The sequence below is a fragment of the Melitaea cinxia genome, chromosome 16 (genome assembly GCF_905220565.1).
Source record: "Melitaea cinxia chromosome 16, ilMelCinx1.1, whole genome shotgun sequence".
NCBI lineage: Eukaryota > Metazoa > Arthropoda > Insecta > Lepidoptera > Nymphalidae > Melitaea > Melitaea cinxia.
This window is the reverse complement of record NC_059409.1, coordinates 10,322,183-10,339,675: the sequence shown is the minus strand read 5'-3', so window position 1 is coordinate 10,339,675 and position 17,493 is coordinate 10,322,183. Positions and strand designations below refer to the sequence as shown.

General features: G+C 32.8%; 1 protein-coding gene across 1 annotated transcript; it reads right to left on the bottom strand.

The window, feature by feature from the left end:
- Positions 1-134: 134 nt before the first annotated feature.
- On the bottom strand, positions 135-9,009 carry LOC123660910. The gene is made up of 7 exons (XM_045595928.1): positions 8,845-9,009; positions 8,401-8,574; positions 8,105-8,222; positions 7,123-7,208; positions 1,299-1,472; positions 524-638; positions 135-226 (listed from the first exon to the last, which is right to left on the bottom strand). The coding sequence occupies exons 1-7, from the start codon at positions 8,905-8,907 to the stop codon at positions 135-137; spliced, it is 822 nt and encodes a 273-aa protein (XP_045451884.1). The 5' UTR covers positions 8,908-9,009.
- Positions 9,010-17,493: the final 8,484 nt, after the last annotated feature.

The following is a 17,493-nucleotide window of genomic DNA, read 5'->3' as shown; positions in this document are numbered from 1 at the left end:
TTACAACTTATAATCAATAATTACATAACTAATATTCTTTTAATAACGAAAATTTTGATAGTGAATGGTAGTGATACAAACATATAAAAAATATAATAGTGATCAAAGTAAAGTAAGCTTTGAAAATATTTGCGTTATACCTCATCTCTAATCGGAGCAAAGCATTCGTGTAAGAGCTTAGCTCTGTCGCAGCCCTTCTCTCCGTCACTGACATCTTCATCGTTTACTGAAATCACAATATTAAAAATAACGAATAATTTATAAATATCTGTATACAAAAGAGTTCAAAACAATTATTTAGGTAGTATATATCATTGATTTTTTGTACAAAACAGTCATAAATTATACAAAAAGGGGACTTAAAGCTAAAGACATTCGATACTAGCAGTACCAGTCAACTTAAAGACAATTTAACTAACGGTTATAGGTGTGCAATGTAAAAAGACAAAAGTTATATTATAAAATAAATATTAGAATATTAATATTATCGTTACGTTTTTTATTACTAGTAAAAAATCCGTACCAGATTTGCAAGAATTGATGACTTCTAAAGCTTTCTTCTGATCGTCTTCATTTGGCAAGAACTTCTTTGTGATCTCCTCAGATTTTTCGGGATTATATAATCCTTTATCATCAATCTAAAATAATTAAGAAAACATGTATTGGAGAGGAAGCAAAAGCTTAGTGACGAATTTAAGTTATATTTATCAACCTACAATTAAATGTTATGCCAGTTTCACTGCTTACTTAAATGAGTTAAAATTAGTATAAACAAAGACGTTCGTATGTAATGAAATATCCAATCACTTGATTGTTTAATACTTTCAAAACATACGTCAATACCTTTTTTTGTATTATATGAACAGTAAATGCAAAATATGAGGAAAGATCACTGAAACAAACATTCGTATTAACAAACAAAATTAAGGGATATATTAGAATTACTAAGACAACGACACTAATCAGAAAAAATACTGTACCTAAATATAATCCGCGTAAAATCAAAATTAATATTTTTATTTAATTCTGCATTTATAAGCTTAAATCGGAATTTACAGACCAGCCTGACCGATTAGACCAATTTTGAAATCACTGACTAATAATTACACGAAAATGTTTTTTTGTAAGTGCACCGCTTTTTTTTTTTTTGTTAATATTCAAGTCTATACATACTCGTAATTTCGAGACTCTTCGAATAAGGTACACTACATTCCCACATGATTAAATGAATGACCATAAATACGGGTAATACAAATGCAGATAAATTTTAAAACTCTTTTAAAAGTAATTGTACTCACAATTCCGACTTTCTTGAATATACAACCCAGTAAACAAGGGTCGATGCCATCCACTTGGCCAGATTTTTTAGCTTCATTGGTCTGCTCCTTTGTTACACCGAACTCCTTTCTACACTCAGCTACATAGGGTATTATCGCTGCATGGATGTTCTCCTTATCTTCGTCAGACAACGACTGTAAAATTTACTTCTGTATTATTACGGTAACAAAAATTGTAAACAAAATATTTTTGAGTGAAGACTGCGTGGATGATGAATGCTAAAAATCTTGTTAAATAATTATAACAGTCGTGAAAAAGTAACGCTTTTTTATAGGTATTGGGTAGTTAGCATATTCCTCACAAAGCCAGGGTTTTGTTATTTACGGTTCATTCGATAAATTTATTTTGCGTATATTTCAATTATTAATAAATATAAAATCAAGTGGTAACGATGAAACCGCAAAAAAATACCGACTTTAGTGTTACTAGAACACCTACGCACTCGTATTTGATTATCTTTTTGGAACTATTGAAATACGTATGTATATGTATGCGATAAATAATGTGTGTGCTTTCTTATTTTAAAGTGGTTACATTTTTAAAATTTAAAGGATGAGAAGAGAGTCGTTAATATGACACACCTATCGTTTCGTAAGTTGTGGTTTAAACATTTTAAAATAATTATTGTATTATTTAAAAGTGTTATCAATCTTAAAATATATCGAGTTAATTAATACACCTTCATGATTGCTGTCTTGAAGACGCATTATTTTATACACGTATAACTTCAAGGAGGACTTCAAAATATACGAATCAATCAATAATATATCTATGTATTGTAATTCAATATTATTCACATTTTATAATGTTTTACTTACCTGAACATTTCGTAAGTTAATTGCCAGTCCAACGACGAAAAGCACAAGTGATAATGACGTCATTTTTCTGTAGCTTATTTAAGGAAATATGACTGTACTGTACGGTATACCGTCTCCTAGATACTGGTTACACTATTTAGTTGCACCAAGTAAACCCATCTTATATATATACAAATTGCATGGTCAGGCCAATTTTTTTCTAAAATGATTATGTCTTTTTAATCTTCTTGTAATACGTCACAGTACATTATCCGCCGTTAATTCATTTGTTAAGGCTAAGGACGCTATGTAAACTTGTCTTGTAACTATTAGTCAGGGTGTAAACTTAACAAAAAAAAAATTAACATAAGACACACAGACGAGAAAAAAGAAGGAAAATATGAAACGAAATAAACTTTTTCGATTAATTTTTAAAAACGTGTAATTTCGTGTAAAACTGAACAAACATAATGTTACAGTCATAACTTATACTTTGACTACCGCTATACCCTGAAACCATATGCAATATCTCAGGAAGTCTGCAGAGATATTCGCTCCAAATATTTTCATTGCATATATTGTATGACTCTTTACAACAACTTAACTTATCTTTATAAGTTAAGTTGTTGTAAAGAGTCATACAATATATGCAAAATACGCACGCTTAAGGTTTGCTATCAATTCATTTAGTCTGCGTCATTGAAGTAGAAAGTGTGCTTAACATTCAAATTATTTAATGTTAAGCAGTTACTGAATAGTATTTTAGCCCATAGACGCTCCAATACCGCAACTACAACCTCCATCAAAAGGAGCATTAAAAGCGCGTTGCCGATTTTACACCCGTTGACAAAACTTTGCAATCCCAGATCTCTGGGTGAGCAGAGAGTGTTTGAGGAGTCATCCAAACACTCTCTGCTCACGCGCTCTGTACAGACCATAGACATACAACTTTAGTACATGTAAGTGATAACTGTAATGTACTTTAAAAAATATTAAATTATTTGTTGAGACACTTCCTCGGTCTGATTTTTATCTGAAGTACCCTGTGTTTTATTCCCTTGCGAGTGTCAATGCAGCATAAACAGCTGTATCTCTTAGTTGCGTTGGCTTAGAATTTTAGGTGTTCCATTTTTTACAGCTCCAAGGGACAGTAGACCTGAGTATTTGATATGAATTTCAGATTGATACCTCCCTGCGTTCCTGAGAAAAAGGGTCTTGACAGAAAACGGACAACAAAGTGATCCCACAAGTCGTCCGTTTCTTCGTTTCCCGTTTTTTCGTTTTAAGGTACGGAACCCTAACAAGCAAAAGATTAAGTTCAGATAATGTACTTAAGTTTAAACTATAAAAATTTCAATTAATATAATGCAAAAAGAATTTTTTATGATAGACAAAATTTTATATATTTACTAGCTGACCTGGCGAACTTCGTATCACCTTATTTTTTTCTGAAATATAATAATAACATAATATATCAAAATAAAATATAGCCTATCTTTTAAGTTGGATCGAACTGCACATGGTGTGCGAATTTTATTATAATCGGTTAAGTGGTTAAGGAGTCCATTGAGGACAAACATTGTGACACGAGATTTATATATATTAAGACTAGCTGACCCGGCCACGCGTTGCTGTGGCTAAAGTTTTTGTTATATTACATTATAGTAAACAATCTAAGAGAAACAATAAGAGAACATCAGTCATTGAATTATACGGTATTTCGTTCACTACAAAATAAATTTAATTAATTTTATAGCGTCAACAACACGTGGTAATTATGCTGTTAAAATGTAGCTTATATGACACGTTCGTAGATTTACCATAGCAGCGCCATCTATTGATTACTTACTCAACCCAGTCGAAAGGTATCGACATCTGTTAGAATCATTTGGAGTTAACAGATAATTGTGACTGTCAAATAATAACAGACAAATAATTAGCAATAAATTAAAATTGCGACGATAATTTGAGATTTAAACTATCCTATCTCTCAAGTTGGATCGAACTGCACATGGTGTGCGAATTTTACTATAATCGGTTAAGTGGTTTAGGAGTTCATTGAGGACAAACATTGTGACACGAGATTTATATATATTAAGATGTATTAGCTCAGTGATCAATCAAGAACTTTATAATGGTTCTTTTTGACAGATTTTGTGTTCGACAATTTCAACCGTGTGTAATAAATATGTTAATGAAAAAGGTTTGTGGCTTATTGGCGCTTTATTTTATGCCTGGCATGAATAAATTTATAGTAATAGATAATTTTTAAGAGACTATTTACGGAGTTTTATTACCGATTCTTCTCTGCAGAATCTATATTACAAATTAGTGGTAGTTCATGTTAAACGTAAGGAATTTAAAAAAAATATCAATATAATTATATTATTGCAAAATTATCATTCAACAGTGCTTTTGAAGCTTACTTAAATAAAGAGAATTTTCATTTTGAACAGTATCATATCATTATGATTTTTTGACGGTGTTCCAATGCGAATAAAAAAAAAACATGCATTATAAGTATTCTATTGCTACTGTTTGAATTACTTTGGTTTGCCAAATTCATATACAATAACAGGAGTAGTCGATGTAGTTAGTAGCGATAGCTGGGCGCTATGATCATTGGAAAGGAGAGGGTGTAGCGATCATGGGTTTCAACAATGAACTAGTCATACTATAATTGGCCGTGGTTAGGGAATTTTTATTTGGGAGGTACGAATTACCCCGATATAGGAATCGCATCTTACTGGAAGGTTTTGAGTATGGGGTTTTTATTTATTTCGTTTGGATTTTATATTTTTAAGTATAAATTGTCGTTGTAATTATAACCCTACTACTTGTTGGACATACTACAGAAAAAGAGTGTGGGCTAATTTTTTTATTTCTATTTGATAGTTCGAAGATCCGGCATTAGAGAATAATACGAAAGGTCTGTAACCAGCAGTAGTTGGTCAATTGTCATTTTGTAGAGGTAGATAGGACACAGCAGAAAATGTACTGCTCAAAATTTAGAGCAGCCTGTTGTGGAAAATATATAACAGAAAAAACACCGTAAAATGATACTGCTGTCAAGTAGCTTTGTGTTCCTGTAGTGAATGCGGTCGTTAAAGCTTCATGGGAGAGTTAGAGTTAGGGTCGGCAAGCTGCTTGCAATGCTCGTCGTGTTGCAGGCGTCCATGGTTAACGGTAGATACCGAACTAACCATAAGGCGTACCATACGTTTGTTCCTCACCATCCACCAAAGTGTAAATATTATTTAATTTAATTATATAATAATTAATAAGCTTGAATTGCATAATGAGACCAGAACGGTTAGGAGATTAAACCCTATTCTGTTGGTTCCAGATCACTTTTAAGTACTGTTTATTTAGTGTAATAGTTATAACATGCAATTATAAACAATTACATTTTATTACGATTAAAGCGAGATATATTTATTATTTGGTGCTGTTTAACTTGTTATATTTTATACTACTAGCTGGTATTGTATAACTTCAACACTGTAGGCTTTTATTTATATTAACAAGTGATAAAACTAAGGTTTCATGTCAACCTTATTGTTTTTAATTCTAAACTACTACTACTACTCTTATATCTAGTTACTCCTTACAAAAATAAATCCAATGATATCGGATATTACATGAAACAAATAAATTATTATTCCACAGACGAAACAAAAATATAAAAATTTCACTACGAGTAAAATCGTTTTATTAATCATATAAGTAATGTACATAACATTTCTTATTGTTAATTAGTAAAAATTGCTATTTTGATACATTTGATGAACGGACTGAAATGAAAGTTTACGTATTTTTTTAACCGAGTTCAAAAAAGGAGGAGGCTACTCAATTCAACCGATTTTTTTTAAAATGTATGTTCGGGGATAACTTCGTCGTTTATGAACCGATTTTTATAATTCTTTTTTTTTTGTCGGAAAGGAGATATCAATCAAGTGTGGTAAGGAAATCAGTATCTGATAACAGAATCCCAGATAAATCGAGGGAAACCCTCGAAAATCGTAGTGACGACTAGTGCATTGTTAATTTCTTTCGATTACTCATACTTGTCGATGTAATTAAAGACGGCTTTTTCGTTTGCAAGCAAACACAATTATATTAATTAAAGTCGTAATAAAAAAATATAAATAGTAATAAAATTGCTTTATTTAAAACTTAACATAACAACGTCAAGGTACATTTTGATGAATTTTATACGAAATAATCGTTGCATCCAAATACTTCTACGCAGTGGACTTAGGCAAACTGAAACAAAGAAATAGTAAAATTTATATATGTCTAAGGTTCCATGTCAACCTTATTGTTTTTAATTCTAAACTATTACTATATACACTTATATCTAGTTACTCCTTACAAAAATAAATCCAATGATATCGGATATTACACGAAACAAATAAATTATTATTCCACAGACGAAACAAAAATATAAAAATTTCACTACGAGTAAATTCGTTTTATTAATCATATAAGTATCTACATTTCTTATTGTTAATTAGTGAAAATTGTTATTTTGATAGATTTTATATGAGAAACGGACTGAAATGAATTATATATGTCTACATAAATTTAATATAATGAACCACTTTTTCAATCACGTCTTTTTAGTATTTATGAAATATTCATTAAATATTAGATACAATAACTAACGCATATTCGAATTGCGGGTTTTCAACTTCGGTAAAAACAATGAAATTTGCATTATAACACCACCAATGTTATAATGCATGCTGATGAATATGGGTGACATCATAATAATGACAGTGATCTCATTAAAAATTGGAATTCGATTTTAAAAACAAATTACGCCCATACAACGCAGTGCAGTGAACGTTTCTGAAACAATTCTTAGAAATGTAGGTATATTTCCATTCCGTATTAGATCTTCATATACATATATATAAAACTGATCTACTTTTAGCCATCAAATATTTAGAAAGTAATAAAAAAGTAGTCATTTGTATTATACCTGTCCTTTGAAAGGAATGAAGCAGTCATATAAGAGCTTAGCTCTTTCGCAGCCCTCGGCTCCATCACTTACTTCTTTTTCGTTAACTGCAATCACAAATTACTTTAATTTTGTGTAGTATATTATAAAGCTGAAGTGGTGGAACATTTCAAAAGCGGAAGTGGCGAAACATTATAAAGCGGAAGTCAAAACATGATTGAACGTAATTATCTTTGAGTCTACTGTCACTGTTGCCAGCATAGTAACAATAACAAAGCCTTACAAAACCAAAATTAGTCGGTAATCTCATTCTAGCCCTTGATTTATAATATTTGTATTAACTAGTATTTCAGAGTAATCCTACTAATATTATAAAAGTTTGTATGTATGGATATATACGTATGGGGTATGGATGTTTGTTCGTCTTTCACGAAAAAATACCAAATGGATTTTAATGAAAATTTACAATATGTAGCTTATACATTACAATAACACATAGGCTATAATTTTTAAAGATAGTTTGTAATTGTCCAAAATATAAAGATAAATTTTCAAGTAAGTCGGAAAAAAATCTGCCATCTGCGAGCTATTCTGGCGTGGGCTGCTAAAACTATAGAGTTTACACGTATATAATGGATAAGAGAAATGTTTATCTTAATTAATCCTACAAAAAAGTCCACGATAGCATATATCTATCTTTTATGAGTAAGCCATCGCAAAAACAGGGAACCATAAATACAATAACAATTGATAATATATTTCTAACGCACATTTGGTAGTAACAAATTGATTTTTATGTCACAGGACGAATTTTGATAAATTTTGGTATAAAAATAGATATTGAGAAGATAATAAGCTACTCGAAGTACTTTCTAATCCTACGCAGACGAAGTCGCGGGTACCAGCTAGTATTTCTTAAAATCTTTAACTGTTAGATTGTTTAACTCATTATAAGGGAATTTGTACTATATTATTGAAAATGAAATAAAGGTAAATCATGAACCAGATGCGGTGCAGCTTTTGATGATATCCAAAGCTTTCTTCTGTTCCTCTTCCTGTGTCAAAAACTTCTTTGTAATCTCTTCAGCCTTGTCTGGATTAAACAGCCCTTTGTCGTCAATCTAAAAGGGCATAAACAATGAAATATAGATTTAAAAAAGTTATTAAATTGGAAGTAAATAACTTATTTGAACTTCAACTTTAAATACAAAATAATTTGAGTCGGCTCACTTATTTGTAAAATTGAAGAAAATGTAATTCATAACTTTAACATTATTTTACAATACATGTCGAACTCACCACATTAATTTTCTTAAATATACAACCCATGAGGCATGGGTTGATGGCTTCAACTTTGCCAGATTCTTTAGCTTCTTTAAGCTGCTCCTCTGTCACGCCGTACTCCTTGCTACATTCGGCTATGAAGGGTAGAATCTCTGAGTGGATAGTATTCTTTTCATCGTCGCTTAATGCCTGTGAAGTATCGTTAATTTTTTTTTTAAGTATCATAATAAATGCAAAGCGTTTTATCTATCACACACGTAATGAAGTGTCAACTTTTAAGTTATTGCACCAAATGAGACCTGTTAAAAAAATGAAAGTAAGTGTATCTAATATTTCATAAACACAATTTACGGATACAATATTATTATGAACAGGATATTAGTTATAGATATAAATATAGGGAGTAGACGTAGGTACACTAGTAAAATTATAAATGTTAATTAAAATAATTTTACTTACACGAGTATTGTCTAAATTGATAGCTAATGCAACGACAAAAACTACAAGCGACAACGACTTCATTTTACAAAAGGATATTCAAAAGAACACTAAATAAGGAAATAAGAAAGATTGTTCTACAACGTCTCCTTGCTCACTGTTGATCTTGCACCGTGTAAACCGATCTTATATACACAACAGGCATGGTCAAGGAATCTTTTTTTATTACATGATTATCTGAACCTCTACCTCACACGTGAGATAAGTATCTACGTAAAAAACTAGTTATGTCTTAGTTATTTTGATCTGTTTTGCTTTAACTCATAACATGTCACGGAACATTACCCGCTGTCAATTCATTTGTTAAGGGTAATTACTAGTCCATGTAAAGGCCTAATTACTAAACACTTAAATTAAATGGGGCCAAAATTCTCGAAAATTCAAATAAGATAAATATATGCATAAATATGAAATTTCATTAGGCGTATTTATAATTGCATTCAGCCTTTATCCTCCCACTGCTGGGCATAGGCCACTTTCTACACATAGGAGAAGGCTTGGAGCTTAGTTAACCATGCTGCTCCACTACGGGTTTTCGGATATGCTCCTTACTATGAGTAACGATCGCTATCAGGTATTTATTATAACAAAATGTGCTTTCCGAGGCATGGTGGGGTGACCCACAAGGAGAAAAATCCATACCAGAAAGGAATATTTATATAAATACAAATATCCATTCCGAGTGGGATTCGAACCCGCAAACCATCGGTGTTTTAGGTGACTACCCGCACCACTACACCAGAGAGGTTGTTATGTTATTTATACTAGCGAATCGGCAAACGTTGTCTTGCCGCTAAACGCTATTTAAAAATAAGGGTTGATCGTAGAGGGTTATAAATTTAGGGTTGTATGTATTTTTTAATGTTGTATCATAAAAAAATAAAAAATAAATATTTTATCTAAAAATTAAAGAAAAATTAGGGGTGAACTACCCTTAACATTTAGGGGGATGAAAAATAGATGTTGTTCGATTCTCAGACCTACCCAGTATGCATACAAAATTTCATGAGAATCAGTCAAGTCGTTTTGGAGGAGTTTATCTACAAACACCGCGACACGAGAATTTTAGAATATTAGATATATTATTTTAAAATCATCTAGAAAATTTACAATGGTGTACTCACATACGTTAGTTGTTATACAAAAGTTTTTCTACACCCCATCAATATACAGTGAATTTTCAAATAATAAAAGTATAGATTTATAATAATTGAAAATATAATAAATGCCGCACGACGGTATAAAAGCTTTATTTACTATTCTTATATGATAATAAAATTGAAGTCAACAACAATCAGAAAAATAAGTATGATTCTAATATGAGTAGTTTACTTTGGTAATGATTATTTAACCGACTTAAAAAAAGGAGGAGGTTACTCAATTCGACCGTATATATATTTTTTATGTGTGTTTGGGGATAACTCCGTCGTTTATGAACCGATTTTGATAATTCTTTTTTGTTGGATAGGAGATATCCCTAGTTTGGTACCATGATAAGGAAACCAGGATCTGATGATGGGATCCCAGAGAAATCAAGGGGAAACTATCGAAAATTCCGCATAACTGGGTCTACAAATTTTGATGATTTTTAATTTAATCGAAAGCCGATGTTTATCATGTGGTCAGATTTTAATTTCATCGAGATCTAATTACAACTTTTGGAGTAATCTTTGATAATGCGTTTTACTTGACTATTTTTTCGTCTACCTACGTTGTATTACTTGTCGATATAATTGAAGTCAGTTTTTCTTCGTTTGCCTGCAAACACAATTATCAAATATGTGATATGTATAAAATTTATTATTTAATGTATGTTTATGTAAAAATGAATAAAAAATATACAGAAAAAACAGTTAATATAGAAAGAGCTATAATATATAAAAACTATTATAGGTATACATTATATTATAATATTTATAGCGAAAGTGAGTGTGAGGCTCGGGAGTAGTATCAACCAAGTCCTATCACAGGCGTGAAACTCACACTTGGTTTATTTTCACGTGTCTTTTTAATCGGCGATAACTCTTAAGACATTCATTTATTTTATTTTTTAACATTATCTAAATCAGAATAGTAGGTACCTGTCCTTAAAAGATAGACAATGCCTGCAAAGTTTTTTTGTAAACTAAGCAGACTAGGCTCTAGACTAGGCAGCGTTTTCGATAAAAACTCCTACTGGGTTGATTTAGCCTTTCCAACAATTTTTATTGTATTTAAGGTTATTTACACAAAACATTGACAAATATACGCCTAAACCTTCTCCGTAAACGGCCTAACTCTGTCTGCTAGCAAAAACAGCATGAAAATACCGTCAGTAGATACATTTTGAGATTTTATTCTAGACATACAAACAGTCAGATAAACCCAGTTATATTGTATAATGAAAATCTAACACCGTAAAATTGTTTCATTTCCACGTAATTACAACGTCGTTATGCACATTATTTTATTTAATTTAACGATAGAGCGTGAATAATTTTATGTATGTCAGTAATATGGGGTTTTTCCATATCTTATATTTATAAGATATTATTTTATATCTTGAATTATATTAAACCTTGTTCCATGACATCTTTATATTAGTCCATCTTATCCACATAAACGAGTAGCTTTAAACCTTAAACTTAGTTTCGGACGCCCTACGACCAGATGGATCGACGACTGAAAGAGGGTAGTTCGTAGTAACCGGATAGTGAAGGCGGGAGAAATCTGAAACTGAATCCATAAAGGGTCTAAATCATAATCTATTTCGACAATAAAAAACACAACAAACAGTTAAAATAAAACTACTAGCTGGGTTATGGTAGAGCAACCGATGACCGCGATATTTTTATTGCAAAATTAAAAAAAAAATATGTCCGTACGAAGTTCGTCAGGTTAGCTAGTATTATTTTATAATTATTTTTTTTATAAATAAAACTATCGGTTGTGATTACGTGTTTTTCCTTTTCATTATTAAATGCTAATACTATTTCAAAGTACTCATAATATTGCCCAACAAATTTTGATAATTTTGGCATGTAATCATCACGCATTTTACAGTACACTGCGGGACGTGCGCCTCCATTATGGTACGCCATAATGTTAAATCATATTACGTATTTTTTTTATTGGTTCATTACTAAACTATTCTTTTTGCATTATTTTTTATTTGTGTGCACTCATTATTCATTTCTGTAATAAAACTAATCGACCTTCCAACATAAATGTCTAAGCTTCTTACAATTCCTAGAACGCTGATATTATAAAATTAAAACTTGGAACATTTTGAATATACATATACAAAACGAATGTTGAGTATACCAATTGTAAATAACTGGCTCTGTCAGTAATCTCTATAAATAAAAATGAATCGCTAATTGCGTTTCTAAGCGCAACTCGAGAACTGCTGAACCAATTTAGGTATTTTTTTTAAGTTACCTAACACTCGTATAGAAACTTCTTAGAGAATGAAAAGTTAAAAAAAAATATGTATAAAATATCAAAAAAAAATGGAAACATTTTAGACGACAACTATTATTTCAAATTCACACGTTTGACAGGTCGTAAGACATGAGAATGTCTGTCTGATAAAATTGCCAAATGTCCGCCCATACTGCATAATCTGTAACTATCTTAAAACTATCTATATAATGTAGTTATGGTTTACAATGAAGCATGAATAAATAAATATTCAATAATATTACTACATTATTTAATAAAATATATAATTAAGACGAACATGACAACCTTTGACCAATTCTTATGGAATATAAAAGTTTCAACAAAGTAACTTACTTTAACAGTACTATTATTGACACAAAATAAAGTTTATTTGTGAATCATTTTATTGTGTATCCAAAATTTTAATGGCAATATATCTACGACTAGCTGTTGTCCGTTTATATATACCTACCACATTCGTGATTCGATAAGACTACTCGCAGAGCTTTTTCTCAAACAGGCTACATAGAACTGGCCAATCCGTTTATCTTTAGGTAATTTCAATAATATTGTTACGAACACACAAAAAAAACTAGCGCCATCTAGCGGCAACCATTGAAACCACACAAAGACAGAGACAGCATGAAACTCTCTACTCAATACTAGATGACGTTAGAGGAACTACTGTGGAACTATATAGAAGTATAGTCTCGAAAACCGGGTACATGCGCGAACTTTCCAGAATGATCTGGGCTTCGTCTCGGCCGATATAAATAGCCGTAGGGAGGTGAGCGAGTTCAATTGAGTTTGAGCGATCTTCGAGGCGACTTTAAAGTGAAAACTAGTGATCAAGAGTGATACCAGCGAAACCTACGACATTGGCTACGACTTAGGACATCGTTAGTGCTTAGTGTTTGAGCCTAGTGGTTTGTGTTGGACCTAGTGCTAGTTAATAAAGTCTCCAAAAGAGTCAGCAGGTCTCTCTCTAAATCCTTCGAACCCTAACACGTAACAACTGGTGTCGGAAGTGAGATTTGGAGATGCCATTGACTCCGAGAGAAGACTTCAAGGACAAGGGCACAACGAGATGCGGAGGCTACACTCACTGGGGACCAAGCTCCGCCCACCGTGGACCAAGCCCCGCCCACTGACCCCGCCTATCATGCCCCGCCCACTGACCACGCCCCAGGCCCCGCCTAGTCGGACTCAGACCCCGCCTACTCGGACTCAGGATCCGCCCACTCGGGCTCAGGCCCCGCTCACTCGGGCTCAGGCCCCGCCCACTCGGGCTCAGGCCCCGCCCACTCGGGCTCAGGCCCCGCCCACTTGGGCTCAGGTCCCGCCTATTCAGGATGAGGCCCCGCCCACTTTGTCTCAAATGCCTCTTTGTCCCACTGGATCCACCCACCTTACAACGCCCACCAGTGACACCATAGCTTCTACAGACCCTCAAGTGGCTCTTCAATTAGGAAGTTTAATTAAATTAATGGAGCTGCAAAGGGCTGAAATAAACAAGTTTCAAATTGCAAGAAATACAAGAGCAAACAAGTTTCAAATTGCAAGAATCACAAGAGCAACAAAAAGAGCTCCAAGAAAAAACGCTTTGGGCTGTAAAAGATGATGATGATAGATATTAGTGACGCGGTGACTAAGCTTCGAAAAGATGTCGAAGTAGTGGAAGAACGAGTTACCGGGTTAGGATTGGACCTCGAAAATGTGAAAACCGGCCTCACTGAACTACAGAGGAGAGTAGTACGCCTTGAAACTATAGGAATTGCGATGTCTAATGGAACTACCGGAGTGGCGCAAGGACCAAAAGTGAAAGTGCCTCCATACGACGGTACTACTTCGTGGAACTGTCCCAAGAACGAGAGTACCAGATATTCTCCGTGAAATACATGATGGCGTATCAGGAGGTCATTTAGGTGTCAAGGGGACATTAACAAAAGTGCGAGAATGATTTTACTGGTTGCATTGTCGAGATGATGTACAGGATTGGTGCCGCAAATGTACTACTTGCGCAGCTGTAAAAGGACCACCAATCTGCGGTTGTATAACGTCGGTACACCGTGGGAACGAATTGCAGTTGATGTAGCGGGGCCATTTTCTGTAACGGAATCGGGAAACAAGTATTTTATGGTCGTCATGGACTACTTCACCAAATGGCCCGAAGTGTTCGCCATACCAAACCAAGAAGCTACAACAGTCGCTTCTAAGTTAGTCGAAGAAGTGATATGTCGCTTTGGTGTGCCTCTAGAAATCCATTCTGATCAGGGCAGGAACTTCGAATCGCAAGTATTCCAGGAAGTGTGCAGAATTTTGGGCATGCATAAGACGAGGACCACCGCGTACCATCCACAGTCTGATGGAATGGTTGAGAGATTTAACCAGACCCTTGAGAGGCATTTGGCGAAATTGGTAGACGACAAACAAAAGGATTGGGACAAGTATATACCACTCTTCCTTCTGTCGTACCGAACCGCCGAGCATGAGAGCATAAAAGCTACCCCGGCGTATGTTAATTACGGTAGAGAATTACGAATACCAGTAGACCTATTGACTGGGGGGTCACCAGAGGGACCAAATACCGTACAAGACATGTCAGCGATTTAAGGGAAAAAATGCGCTATATACACGCCTTGGTTCGGGAAAATGGGTTACAATCAAGCGAGAACATGAAAACCAGATACGACCAAAAATCTAACACGAGCGGTTTCAAGGAAGGGTCACTGGTGTAACAATATGAACTAATTCATCCATTTCTTCACTCTGAATTTCCACAAATGCTAATATACTTAATGTTAGTGGGGACGGGTATTATCGTAATATTACGATTAGTTATCACAAAAACCAGAATAACTGATTAAATTGATAAATTAAATAGTCACTTACTAGATATTTAAGTAAATGTACAAGCTCTCTTTTATAGCACGTTATTTTTATCGATGTAATTACCTAATGATACCAAGCATCAAGGCCATGTAGCCTATCTGCTTTATCGGCAACTGCATCACAGTTGATTTGAGTTGGAATAAAACCTACAATATTCACAATGGTTTCATAGTGAATAGTACGTGAATGATATTTAATACAGAGAGAAATTAATACACATAATGATATCCTGCGTATCATAATATCTTAAAACTGAAAAGCACCTGTCAGCCCAACTTTCTTAGGCAATAGGACCCTTTCACCTAAATACATACTTAACAACTTTAGGTATAAGTTAAACAATAAACTCAGGTTGTCTGGAAGAAATGGCTAACTAGCCATAAGACCGCCTCTTGTACTACACATTCTTAAGTTGTCTGTATTATTATTATTTTGTATTTGCATATTGTGGTGTACAATAAAAAGTAAATAAATAAAATAAATTAATAAATAAACTTTACTTATTTACAAATTATCAGACATATATTTCAATACTAGCTGTGCCCGCGACTACGGCCGCGTGGAATTTCACAAAAACGTTCTTGTTCAATTCACAGTTATAAAATAAATAAATTTCTAAAATAAAAGTAGCCTAAGTTAATCCTTATTATATCAACTATCTGCCGTTTCAGAGATTAGCCGGAACAAAGAGAAAGACGGACCGACATACAGACAAAAATTGTAAAAAATGTTATTTTGGTATATGTACCGTGTATACATCCATATGCATTTATTAAAAAGCGGTTATTTTAATATTACAAACAGACACTTCAATTTTATTTATTTGTATAGATATTAATGAACTTCTCTTCTTCATGTATGTACATGTTTATGTAAGTGTGTATGTAGACAAGTATACATGTTATATAATTAATTCTGAATAAGTTTATAGATTTACAATTATTATTAACCACTGTTGCACTACTGTGCCCCGCGGTAACATCAATTCTCACCACCATAGGTAGACTGGTAGAGATAAGTTCGCCCTTGCCAACTTTCTTTGTAATATCATTTTTACTTGTTTCTTTTTTTAAGTGCAATAAAGAATACATAATTTTTGGATATGTCGTATTAATAATTACAGATTATAACATTAATTTGACGATGAGCGATCGATTGGTTGATCTAAGGTTTCAGTTCTGCATTATGTTCTAACATCTCTATACGATCTATCTAAGATAGAGCAAAAGCACTCAAAAACATATTGCTTATAGTAACAAGTCCCAACGTAACTCTTATTGTTATATTTATAATGTAGTTAATATACTATTCTATATATGTATCTTTTATGAATCAGTGGACAGATAGACGGAGAGGAAAAATATTGATAATATATTCCTGAGACCTATTCATTGATATAAAATACGAATAAACTCATGTTTTTTTTTAAAGCGATGCAGATTATTTATGTACATATTTTTACACGTAGGCATAACAACATAACAAGTGTAATGTAACTACACCTAATGTAATTATAAACGTTGTAACTGTAAATATTCCACTGTAGCTACTACGCAAAGATATTTTTTCCTATAAAGGATATTAGAGGAAGGATTTTGAGATTGATCTTCTCCAGGCTCTGCTGCGCTCAATTTAGGTGAATATACACTTTATATTTTCATTTGACATATTAAAGTTTTCTCACTATATTTTCATTTAAAAAAAATAAAAAAAAATTAAATTAATAAATTTTAAAAACAAACTATGTACCTAAAATTTCAACACTATAAAACTAAATTTTGCTTGCAACCTCGTAACTTTTAATTCGTATTTTTTTTGAAACTTTGTGAGACATAGTTTCAAAATTTTACAGCTATTCAGAATTAGTTTAATAATAAAAAATGTTGTTCACATATTATTTATATTAGCAAAACCTAATAGAAAATAGACATTTATTACAACGTCGTGATATTTTTTATTCTAATTTGTACTAAACATTAGGTGAACTTTTTTGTAGGTCATTTAAAATATACAAGGACACGTATTTATATGAAAAATACTTAGAAATGTAAGCCATTAGCCAAGCAACCTTGATATAATTACAAGTCACGAAAAGAACCATTGTATGCAACGATAAAGGAAACATGACAAACCATGACGTGGTATTTGTTATGAACTTTGTACGTCCGTTAAATCATACTTTTTGTCAACATTTACGTTAACATTGAAGCTAATGACGAGATGACTCTAAACAATACTGTGAAGCTGCAAATTTTAAATCGATTAAACAACAAAAAACTACGAATAGGTCTTTGT